We start from the raw sequence: 12,874 nt of genomic DNA, 5'->3' as shown, positions 1-12,874 counted from the left end.
ACAGAGAAAAAAAAAATTGTGTGGGGTTTGGAGAAGAGTGAAGAGTTTGGCCGGAGCTCAGATTATGAGGCAGAGGACACTGAGAAATAGGCTGAAGAAGTGGGCTGCAGTCACAACATGTAAGACTGTGATGCCAGCTGTGACAGTCATATGCAAATCCAGGGGCAACTGGGGTAGTCTAAGTCATTTTAGGACTTGAGCTGAATTTTAAGAATGTTTACATTATGTTTTTTAACATTCCTCTTAATAACATATGGTTGTATGACAACCAATTTGAAAGTTAAAAAAAATTGTGTTTGAAATAATGTGGCTAATTCTCATTAACATACTTTTGTTTTAGATCAGTGCCGTCCAACAGAAGAGTCTACAGTGATGGAAGTGTCTTATATCTGCACTGTTCAGTAGGGCAGCCACTGGCCACGCTGGCTACTGAGCACTTGAAATGTGGCTGGTGTGACTAGATTATTAATTTTATTTAATTAAAAAAGTCACATCTGGCTAGTGGCCACCATATTGGAGAGTTCAGTTTAAATAAAACTGCTGGACATAAAAAAACCCCAGCTTTAGTTGCACAAGCTAATAAAGCAGATTTGATAGGATATGCTTCCTTGATTTAGTGAGGTAAATGAATATAGAATGCTAATTACAGAAATAAATAATAACACTTGAATCTCCCTAACAATGGCTAAGTCAGACAAACCAATTTCAAATAACTTTAGACTATTATCTGTATATGTACATATATAGAGGGTGCCAAAATCATGTATACAAGTGGACACTTTGGTCAACGTTGTTCAAGCAGTAGTTCACCGTAATCAGAAGTGTCTGGACGCTGACGGTAACCACTTTGAGTGCCTCTTGTAATTGCAGAAGTCAAACATGACTTGTATTCATCTTTTATTATCGGTATATATTGAGTATTAAAATTTTAATAGTTTTCGCTTTTCTTAAAATGTGTATACATTTTTTTGGCACCTTCTGTATGATCTAATCAATGCCTAAGGCTAAATTCATTAACACTAAATTTTCATGCAATATATTACATCTTTTATTTTGCAAATATAACTTTATATTAAGAAATAAAAATAGTGGGCCGGCCGAGTGGCGCGATGGTTAAGAGCTGGCTTGGGATGCCAGAGAGCCCCGGTTTGGATCCCACATATAAGGGCCAGTGATACTGCCCACTGCAGCTAAGATGCTGAACAACAGCTCAACCTGGAGCTGGGCTGCCGTGAGTCGCCGCTGATGGCGCAGGCTGCAGCCACTGTTGCAGTGGGTTGCCATGGACGACCGTATGTAGCCAGCAGCCAGCGTGAGCGGCCAGCAGCCACAGTGAGTGGCCGTCCAGAAGCCGGCGACTGATCTGCCTCACCGGGGAAGAGCGCAACGATGGTGCCAACTTGGGCTAGTGAAGCAACGTCCTCCACAACTAGACTGAAGAACAAAAAGGACAGCAACTTGTCTGTTTCCCTTCCCCCAATTCCCCAGCGCTATTCTCATCCCCCAATTCCCCAATAAAAATCTTAAAAAAAAAAGAAAAAAGAAAAAAAGAAATAAAAATAGTAATCATTTACCAAAAGAATATCTGTCATTAGGTACAGAAAGAATATGAGTAATAAGAGATTGTTCTTTTTAGAAGCCTTACTTTGATTTTTCAATATTATTCTTTAAACTTTCCAAGGTATAAATATTTTAAACAAATCAAACTTTGCCTAGATTAAAGAGACTGAGGTTATTGATATGATGGGATGTCATGCAGTATTTAAAAACATGAGGCAGCACCTGTAGGTACTGGCATGGAACAGTGGCCTAGACTTGTTAAATGAAAGGAACCAGGTGCGATGCAGTGTGTACAGGACACAGCATCCTAACGCAGAAGCGCGCCTGCCGGGAAGTCTCAGTGGCTGGGGGGGCAGGAAGAAGACTGGTTCTCACAGTCCTGTCACTGTTTGTACTACTGTGCTATGTGCATATTGCTTTTTAAAAAAATAATGCTTTAAAAATAAAAAATGAATAAAGAATGTAGTTAAAAGAAAGTCTCCAGGGATAGAGGTTCCACCTGCAGATCCAAATGCACGAGCACGGGCCTGTGGAACTCTACCTCCCCGATATGGCTCCTCGGAGGCCTGGTTCAGGGGACCCTTAGGCTTTGGGTTGATCAGGCCACTGAGGAGCTCCGGGGGTTCCAGCCTCATCTTCATTCTGGAAGCTCAAACTGTAATTTCACGCCCCTCTTCACTTCCACATCTCGTAAGTCTCCAAATCCTGTCAGTGCTGCCTCCTGAACATCTCTGGATCCAGGCCCTCCTCCAGCCCCACGGCCGTCCCTCTTTGCTACCATCCGTCATCTTTCCCATTGGATGGCCCCTGAACCGGTCTTGCCATCTCTTCTCTGGCCTCTTCAATCCACTCTCCAATTTGCTCCTAAAGGGTTCTTTTTGTAATCTAAAACCATCTAGCATGGCCTTCCAAATACTTGGATGGCTGCCCAGTAGCCCTTAGGTTAAAGTCCAGACTCCTAACTCGGTCTGTAAGTCACACATGCTGTGGCCTCCGCTCCACCTTTTACCTCTTTCCACATCACACCTGACTGACCGTCTAGCCATTTCAGAACCCTGAACATACTGTGTTCGCTCCTCCTCACTGTATAGGTCCATGTGAGATATCACTCCCTGCTGGAAGCCTTCCAGAACCTTCATGCCTGGATTAGGGCCCTTGTTTCCCTTTGGAGCTGTATTCACTCTGTAGGACAACAGCCCGGTTGTCTGCTCTGTAAGCTCGGGGAAGGCAGGGGTCATGTCCGTTTTCATGGCTGTGTCCTGGGGGCCTGGCACAGACACTGGCAATGAATAAGCGCTCAATAATTACTGGGTGAATGAATGGGGGACCGTTCCATGTCCCACAGTCGGTTGGATCATCTGTTCTTGGGGACTCTGTATGGCATTTTAACTACTTAAAACTATTAAAAATAAATAAACTATTTATTTATTTTATTTTTAAAGATTTTTGTTGGGGAGTTGGGGGAGGGGAACAGTGTTGGGGAATTGGGGAGGAGGACCAACCAAGTTGTTGTTCTTCAATCTTTGTTGTGGAGGGCACCAGTCGCCATCTGGCTTTCCGTCAGCAGCTCATGGCCTCTAAGCTCAAGGTGCTGTGTTCAATCTTAGTTGCGGGTGGGCGTAGCCACCATCCCATGCGGGAGTCGAGCCAGCAGCCTTATTGTTAAGGCGCACGCTCTATCTACTGAGCCATTCAGGCAGCAGTTCAGCTCAAGGTGCAGAGTTCAGTCTTAGTTGTGGGTGGGCGTAGCCCACCATCGAACAGGCAATCTTGTTGTTACACCAGCTGAGCCATCCTGACACCCGCTGGCAGCTCAGTGGCAGCTCAGCTCGAGCGCAGCGTCACTGGCCCATGTGGGAATCGAACAGGCAACCCTGTTGCTCAGAACTTGCGCTCTTAAGCCAACTCTTAACCAACTGAGTCACTCAGTCGGCCCTGTAGTTAAACTATTTAACGACGGTGGGATGGCATCTTGTTTTAACTGTTTAAAAAAAACTGCACTCGATACTGGAAAACTGAATGGACACCATTTTTCTTCCAACACCCCGCCACAAACTCCCCAAATCCAGACATAGGCAAGTGCTCTCAATTAAGCATTCCTGCTGCTTCTACCTGGAGTACCCTTTTCCTTCTCCCCACTCTCCTTCACCTGTCTTCCAGTCTTAGTCCTTCCTCCTGGGAGAACTACTCGATCGTCCCCTCCCCCTGTGGTCTCCCAAAGCCATGTGCTCATTCCATTGTCACTGTTCTCTCAGGCTTTAATAACTAACTGTTATGTGCTCGTCTCATCAACCTCACAATGGAGTTCTTGTTCTCTGTATTTTTTTACCCCGGGAGCCTGGTGGGATGCTGGGCACATAGCAAGCATCCAATAAGGTGAAGCACCTGAAGAGGGCACCTGAGTTTTTCTTTCCTAAACTCATTAGCAAGCGCTAATGAAAAGGATAGGAGGTCTTCATCAGTCAGTCAAGGTCAAGAGGCAGACGGAAAGAGTAGGTGCAGATCCCAGGAGCACACCCAAGCCTATCCTGTCCTAGAGCATTATAAAGTTTAAGTTTGTGTTTTGTTTTGTTTTTGAAAAGAGCCTTTCTATGTAGCACTGAGAAAGAACAGAGAGGGAAAAACACCAAAGTGATAGATGATTCCTGGGAAAATACCAAGTGAAACAAAAATGAAAGCCTTGGATGAGAACTCTGTTTGGGGGAGCCTTTCAAACCCAAAGATCAAAGAGATGACATCTCTAGCCGCCATCGTCCAGACGCAGCTCACCATTCCCCCAAGGCCTCGAGGCAGCGCATGCGGCCCAGCATCAGCTCTGGGTCATCCTTGTTGGTGTCCATTTTCTTATCATAGGCTACAAGGGCGTCCTCCCACTCGTGCAGTTTCTCGTACCAGGTAGCCTGGATCTCCTGCCAAGTGGAAAAGGAGGACTGTTGTGAGGTACAGAGGACAAGAGGGGCGCATTTTCTGACCCACACACTCTCTCCTAAGGCGCTTTGTATTGGGTTGTCGGAAAGTCGTGACATATTTTTTCCATGTTTTTCGTTGCAAAAATCCGTCATGACTTTTCCGACAACCCAATATATATGACACTTCGCCTATCACAGGACTTCTTGGCTTGATTGCAAAGAACTTCAGAATATCTGGGGGTATCTGTGGTGACGACGGGAATGTCGGTTCCTGGATGCACTGATGGAATGATCCTGGGATAATCTGAGACAGGTGATAGGCCATGCTCCTCCCCCATCACTTCCTGCCCAGACACAGAGGTCACCAGGACTCCAGCATGGAGGGATGCGAGGACAGGGGAAACCATTTGGGACAGCAGGAAGCCCCGAGCAGAGCTTCTGCAAGGATGCCAAGGCCTTGATCTGCTGGCATGCTGACGATGGGCCACATGGCAGGGATGGCAGCTGCTTTCCTGACGGGCAGAAAGACAGGCCACATCTGCATACTTGCTGGAGGAAAACAACCCACATTTTAAAAGCTCTTGATCCTCTGCATCTCTTAATGCATTTTTAAACTTCCAGGAAATAGTAACTTAAAATACAATAGAACACTACCACTTAAAATTCTTTGGAAAACCTTTCCCCCCTTCTTCTAGAGTTTCCCATCTAATGTTCCCTCCTGCTCAGTGCTTGGCAGCTTTACCAGTGTCAGGGGCCAAAGGATGGATTCCATTACTGGGCAGATGGTGTGCCACGCTGAAGTTCAGCGTCGGCCACGTGAGGAAGAGGTGCTGCCGTCTAGAAGTTGCAGACTGCAGCTCTCTAAATGGTCAGGGGACTGTTTTATGTCTCTGTCTGCCTTCCATGTGCCCTCCACCTCGGTTTGTCTTCTGGGCTTCTTCATCACCAGCTTAGTAAATGGCTATTTCTCTACCAGACCAGGGTAGTGGCTCTCCAGGGATTTTTTTTAACAACAGTGTGATTCTGCAGTGGAATTTGTATGATATAATGCAGGGCCCACATTAGTTTCCCCCATTACCCTCCTCTCCTTTCTAAATAAAACTGATACTTGAGTCGTACATATACTAACAGCTCCACTGCTAAGCTCTCTGAAAGGCTCTTTTCTTCTCGCACCTCTGTAAGGAGGTCATTTCTATTTTAGGTCGTTAACTTGTACTTACTTCCCCTCATTTGTTTTCAGCAGAGCCAATCCCCTCTGCCCATGCACTAATCCTGCTGCCACAACAGCCTTTTCCCCAATGTCAGTGGACAATGGGGTTTGCCAAAATGGCATTTCTGGCTCCGTGGAAGGTAAAACTACCCAAGCTTCATTTTTCAAGCCTGTTGAGAATAATGTCTCTCTATTATACCTAAATAGGAAAAGAGAAAACTCAGAGAGGAAAGAGCAACTGCAAAGACAGTGTAAAATTAAAACCTCTGAAATTAAAAAGTAACACTTGTCAATTTCCCATTTTGAAGTTCTATGCTGGGCAGAAAAGAAAAACGGGGCTAATGTGGCATACTCAGTATGAACAAGCAGAAAGCAGAGGCAGCAGCATATGCAGCAGGTCAGGCAGGGGGCAGGATGTTTTGAATTGCAATAGATTGCAGAAACTATAAGGTTTAAGCAATGAATCACACAAAATTCTAATGAGATTGCTGTTACATAAATTGTGCTGAGAAAGCGCAGGCTCTGCCAGGAAAAAACAAACCATTGTCAAGTTTAATATGATTCAGCTACCTAAATATAACAGGAAATCCACAATGGGTTTAGCAATAATCCTGAAGCTAATGGCCACCTTTAGAACCTGGAGGCAGAGGAACTTTCAATTAAGGTTGGCCCTCTGAGCCAGTGGAATGTAGACAATCTGTTGGCAGATCACCTGGACACCACAGGTCTGTGGCCTCCTGGTTTTCATCAGCACTGCCGTCTAGAGCTCTAAGGATGCCAAGGGTGAGGCCATCTTTGTCTGCGTGAATTGCATTAAGGGCCCTCTCTGCCTACTTTCTTCCCTCTGCAAACAAGGGCTGCAACACGGATGGATAAGACATAGTCCTTTCTGTTTTGTCACCTGGGGAGATGCTTTCTTAGTCTCATTACAGAAATGTGCTCAAGATGGCAAAAATACTCCCTTAAAAATTCCAGTCCAATTTACTAGCCCTTGTGTGAGATGAAAGCCTGAGAAGGAGTCACAATTTCCTTCACTCTAACACGCTGGGCTCTTGATTAAGGCAAACCAGAGTAAGTGACCTCCATGACTAATAAAAGGTTCCTTATCAAATATATGGACCCAGAACTTCTTGACCTTCCAGGAAGTCAATGCTAAGTTGATTAAGTCGATGCTTTATGTAGGTTAGGAAGTTACCAAAGCACCCTCCCAGGACCACAAAGAGTAATGGAAACATTTTAATATTCGTAGGGCAAAGATGGCAGGAGAGGAGAAGCTATGTGAGCAATAATGAAATGGAACAATCCCTCAGTATCAGGTATAAATTATAGTATACTTTCTCTGGAGAACTAGCCATGGTTTCCTCCGAAGTATATCCTAGAGTGTTAACTTGGGCCAGTGGCAATGCTAGCTGCCACATGCGACACAAAGACAACTCAAGGTCAAAGTTACACATCTGGGCTCTGATGCCAGACTGCCCAGGTTCAAGTCCCGGTTCTGCCATTTATTTGCTCTCTCAGCTCAGGTGAGGTTGTTATCCTTTTGGGACCATAGTCTCCTCATCTGTCAAATGGGTTGACAACAGTGCCTACTCACAGGGTTGTTGTGAAGACTGAATTAGATGACGTATATAAAGCACTTAGCAAGGGGTAGGCACATGCTAAGTAATACCAGCTATTACTGGTTATTAGCCTCTGTCTTCATGATCTGTGTTCAGCTTGAATATAGTCCATATAGCCCTTTTCTCCTTCATCCTTAAGATACAGGTAAGTCAGTATCAGACTGTTACGAATTAGGAAAAAACCAGAAAAGGAAAGTAACTTTCTCAAGGTCATGGCCGAGTGCCTCCATAACCAGCGTGCTACCTCTTGCTTTTCTAAAAGGAGTAAGTCACTTACCAACTCTCCGAAGTGTTTCATGGCATATTCTAACACCCCGGCAGCTGCCTCCGGCTGCTGTAGCTTATTATTAATGCTGGGAAAACAAAAGGAAGAGGTGGTTACACTCAACACGTCGGAGTGTGGGAGGTGTGGGGTCACTTGTGGGCAGGTGGCTCACCAGCACGTTGGGGACAATGTCTTGCAGATGTAGAGAGAGCATCAATGATATATTACTACCCAGAGAGCTCAGCCTGAATTTCTTCTGAGGAATGATTTCATCTTGCTCCGATACTCCTAATTTTGAGGGGGCAATATTCGGCAGACAGGAGGCCCTGCCTGCTCTGGGGCATTCCTCCAACCAGCAGACTGGCTTCCTCTCCAGATATTGTAGGTCAGGCAGCACACGTCTGTTTTTTTAAAAACTAGAAACCCTGCATCCGAAACTGTCCCTGTTGTAGAGCACAACCAGGTGAGGTACCTTTGAACTTTTAACTCTTACTTCCTCTCACCAGTTGCCTTCAGTAATAAGAATAACCAAAATAAATAAAAATCTCTGGGCTGTGTGGGCAACCCAGAAGTGGCCCTGAGGCCGGGTCAGCCACACCAATGACAGCGCACCCCAGGGACTGTGGCTGTGTAACCATCTTCACTGCTCCCCTGACAGAGCTCATCTCCTACAAATTCAGATGCCTCCTTAGTCCCTCTCCAAGGACCACCTCTGCAGCAGGCTGTGAAGGGACCACATCCCGTGCTACTTGCCCGGTCTCTGGCAGAGAGATGGTTTTCACTAACACCACACTACTTTGCTGATGTCATCTGTGGGCAGTATGTGGCCAATTGGGACTGGAGGACTATAATATTTTGGGACAAGTAGCAGTAATGCTGGAAGGCCTGGTGCCTGGAGTCAGTTAATCAGAGAGCTGCAAAGAGGCCTGAAGTAGAAAGCCCCGGGGCCCAGGCCCTGTTCCAATAGGAACCTATGTAAGAGGGTAAACAGCAGCTAACACAACACTAGCCCAAAGCTTGAGTTATGGATGGAGGTTAGGAGGGAGGGAGCAGGTCGGAGAAAGTCCAAGGATCACGATTCTATCTGCTCATGGGTAGGGAGCAAAATGGGGCAGACCAACTTGGGAGTCTAGTCTGCTTTCACAAGCAAGAATCCAGTTTATTGCCCTGAGGACAAACTGTCTACTTGACTAGAATCAATCTTTAAGGGGTTTTGGGAAATTCCAGGATTTGGGTTCAATGTGGTAATATGGCAAGAGATTGCTGTTATAAATATTATTTTTAAAAATTCGCGTTCCACCACATTTCTTCCAATAAAACCAAGAGGGAACTGCCCAGAAATCTGATGAACCAGAGACGTTAACATTTGTGAAAGTCATAATCTAATGCCTCATATTTACAAAGCACATTTCCAATAATCTTTCCAACCTATCACTCCCTTGACCTCACGCATCCCTAAGTGAGTGGAAAGGGGAAGGCAGTGTCAGTCCTGTTTCACTCCTGGCGAGACGAAGGCCCACGAGGGCAGCGATTTTCCCCAAGGCCCACAATGAATGGGGACAGTCCCCATGTAACTTGAAGTGATTTTATGTCTCTTCTTCCTTAAGGGGAGGTGTGGGAGGTGAAGCAGCTTTGGATTTGGAGTCAGAAGAATCGGGTTAACGTTTCTGGAGGCCCAATTCTGCCTTCTAAGTTGTGTGACCATAAGCAAGTCACTGTTCAGAGTTTCAAATTTCTCATCTATAAAACGGGGCTAATACTACTTCCTTCACAGGATTCTTCAGGGAATTAAATTAAACAATGGATATGAAATTGCTAAGCAGGTCCTTCTAAATGCTTCCTCCTCCATCTGTCTTTGTCCAAGGACAGAAGTTGCTAGAAACATAGATGCTTGTGGACAGGAAAAGCATACATCTATGGCTGAGACATGAGCAGCCCTAGCAAATCATCCTGAATAGGACTATTCGAGCTGGGTAACCAAGCTCTAGGCTCTGGGCTCTGCATCCAGAGGCGAAAGTCCCTGTACAGATGTCCTGCGTCTTCATTTATGCGAGTAGAGAGGCTACCTTGTGCGGGATCTACCACGTGGGCCCATTAGTGCTCCTGTGCGGGTCCTAAGCAAAGCAGTGAGCTAGAACGTTCTCCCTGTTTTCTGCTGCAGGATTAGGAAATGTTTTTAATTGTAAAGTGAAGCCGTAATATCATGGTTTCCTTTAGGAAGCCCTACAGAGTTCCGCTAAGGTGAGAATAAAAAGCCAAGTCCAAAGGGATTAACTTGACTGCAGGCTCACTGTGAAGTGGGTCCCTATCCACCTGACCCCGAAGTCAGGCTCTCAACTTTGCTGCTCACTCACATGAGGCTGGGTGAATTGTATTGATAGGTAACATTACCGGGTATAGATTTGTGATTATCTAGCTCCTTGAACCCCAAAAAAGATTCTGAAAGCACAAGAAGACAGGAAAAAAGAAAGCCAATATACCAGGGTTGCCAAAAAAATGTATACACATGACTTGTGTGCATCTTTTGTTATTGGTATATATTATTACAATTTTAATAATGTTTTCCTTTATTAAAATGTGTATACATTTTTTGGCACCCTCTGTATATTATTAACAAATATGCAATATATCATTTATAAACATATATAATTATATATTCTATATATTATATTTAGTCCTAATGTGGGCTATTAGGATGGCCCTGGTAGAAATAGAAACTGTTCTAATAAGGAAGAAAAGGTGTTCTTTGCCTGAACCAAGAGAAGGTAACTGCAAGAATCAGACATCACAGTCTAGGAGTTCTAAAAACTATTCCCAATTTTGTGTTCTGGAACATATTCTGTTTTCAAGAACAAATTATAAACATTATCAAAGCTTGCCCCTCTTGGGATAAAGCAACACAAAAACAAAAACAAGCAAAGTCTTTTCCTACTCCACTCCCCCCCTCATTATGAATAAAACAAAACAAAACAGAGTTTTACAACAAACGGATCAAAATCAGGAAGTAGTGACTTGGGACCTCAGAGTAGAAATAACTTTTACCTTAATGTTGCTATGGCTTTGATATACCTCCTCTAAGGACAGAATGACACTGCTTTGCAAACTAAAAAAGAAAACTCATCAGACGGCTCCAACTTCTTTAAGAGAAAGTCCAAGTAAGTCATCTTATACTTCTTACACATAATACTTCCCACTTGAACATGTCCAAAGGCAGCTGAGGATGTAGACTGAGCCCGATGGGAAGGAAAGACAGGGGCTGGGCTCACTGGGGGAGCTACTGACTAGGCCTTTGGCAACTGCCATGAAAACTGGGGGTGTACCTTGAGGTTCTTGATAAGTTCTTGGCCAACGGTAAGGACAATCACTGAAAAATTGTGTTGACTACAAGGACTACAACACATCCAGGAAAAACGAGTGGGGCCAGCCTGAGAAAGGGTCCTTTTCAAATATTAAGTTCTTGGTCTCTCATCTGAGGACCTGAAGGAAAGGTGGAGATTGTACACACCCATTTCGATGGTTCAGAGAGAAGAGATTTTAAGTTAACCAGCTGCTCTCACCCTGATTAGTCTTTCCTCCTCCCTACTTCTACTTTTCTTGCCTATAGAGCTTTCCCCCTAAGCTGCATTTCTCTCCTCTTCCCTCAATGGGGTCTCCCAAGCGTGCCTACAAGGCTGCGACTGCAGGTGTGGAGGTCCTGGGCAGCTAAGTGGACGGAACTCTTGGTGCTCAGGAGAGCCTGTCGTCTTGTCTGGGACCTTAGAACTTTTTCTCCTTCCTCCAAGACTTCTGGCACTTTATCATGGGAGGCAACACAACAACAACAAAAAGATACCTAAATTTATTGAGAACTCACTGTGCTAAATGCTTATGTGTTATCTCAACCCCATGACGCAGACACTATTATTTATAGTCCCATTTTAACATGAAGAAACTGTGGCCCAGTAGGTCACAGGCTATTGGATGTCATCCTTTCCCTTAAAAATGGTACCGTTTAAAAGGGTCTTAGATAATAACTAGGAGTAGACTGCAAGCTCTGCAGTGGGGGGCACTGTGCCTTAGTTTTCTACTCGGCATCAGGAGGCACCCAGTAATCACTTGCATGTAAAATGAATGAGCGAAAGAACTGGATGGGATGTTTCAATTAGCTAACTCTCTCTACACTTGGGCACACAGGAGAAAGGAGCCCGACTGCGCTTCATTCTAATTTCCTCGCTGATATGTGGCTAACACTCCCCTCTGACCTCTAAGCTCCCATCCCCTATTTTTCACTTCCTTCCAGAAGCTACTAATATGCCTTAAAACCTCCCAACACAACCGCACCATGCCGCCACAGCGCACCTTTCCGAGGCAGTTTGTTCAAAGCTACCGGGCCTACAGACAGGGCCCAGGTTGCAAAGTGTGGGATAAATAGGCCTCTATGGAAACTCAGCAGTTCCTAACTACGAAGTCCCCGGTCTCCTGCCTGCCTACTTGGGTGACACAAGCCTGTCCTTTGAGATATTCCCTTTTTAAACTCAGATGTGGTTTTATAAGACTGGAGGGAGAGGCTCTATGATGTTTGGCGCATGTGAAAAAAATCACCTTTGCTCAAAAGCCCCCTTAATGAGGAACTCTTGTTTTATGGGGCAGCTGGGAGTTTTCTACAGCCTGTTCTATAAATGCTCCCTTGTGTGCCCCTCAGTCTTTTCCTATTAATGCTGGAGGCTTATAAAGGGCAAACTGTTCAAAGCCCCAGCCAGACAGCAGAGGAGTGCCGATGACACAAACCAGACCCCACTGACGTTGGTCCAGTTAAAAAGATCTGACAACAAATTCAGTGAGATGGAGGCCTGGGCAGCAACGTGCCCAGCAACAGTGAGCAGAAACGACAGGGTGACCAGACTACCCATCTCTTGACGCACTGAGGCCAAGGGAAAAGAGCGCGGCGTGGCGAGAACTTGCTCAGTGAGTGTACTGATTCCCACTGTTGTCTTAACATGGCGAGGAGTCATGGTCTACTCCGAGCTCCAGTGAGAACACCCAGACAAAATCTTAGATAGCTGTGAATCCACAGAGGAAAGAACTGCCAAGCCACATCGTAAAGCCCAGAGCCCACACGTGAGCCGTGTTAGAAAGACAACGAAGAGAGACAGATAGGAGAACGCAGTGAATTAGGGTATCAAGAGCGGAAGAGGCAACTATACAGACATGTTCGCTTTCATTCACTCCCTACCTCGAGGTTTAATTTTCTTTTTAAAGATTTTTTTATTGGGGAATTGGGATGGGAACAGTGCTGGGGAATTGGGAGAAGGGGAACAGACAAGTTGCTGTC

The 12,874-nt window shown here is 45.2% G+C and overlaps 1 protein-coding gene across 1 annotated transcript in view; it reads right to left on the bottom strand.

The window, feature by feature from the left end:
- MTOR (mechanistic target of rapamycin kinase) overlaps positions 1-12,874 on the bottom strand; it is a 111,324-nt gene that overhangs the window by 37,364 nt on the left and 61,086 nt on the right. The window contains exons 12-13 of the mRNA XM_019639752.1: positions 7,576-7,651; positions 4,330-4,469 (exon numbers count right to left, since the gene is read on the bottom strand). Coding sequence (XP_019495297.1) covers positions 4,330-4,469; positions 7,576-7,651 — 216 coding nt within the window. The remainder of the gene's footprint in view (positions 1-4,329; positions 4,470-7,575; positions 7,652-12,874) is intronic.

Source organism: Hipposideros armiger, unplaced genomic scaffold (assembly GCF_001890085.2).
Source record: "Hipposideros armiger isolate ML-2016 unplaced genomic scaffold, ASM189008v1 scaffold_46, whole genome shotgun sequence".
Lineage (NCBI taxonomy): Eukaryota > Metazoa > Chordata > Mammalia > Chiroptera > Hipposideridae > Hipposideros > Hipposideros armiger.
This window is presented reverse-complemented; position numbering and strand designations above follow the sequence as displayed.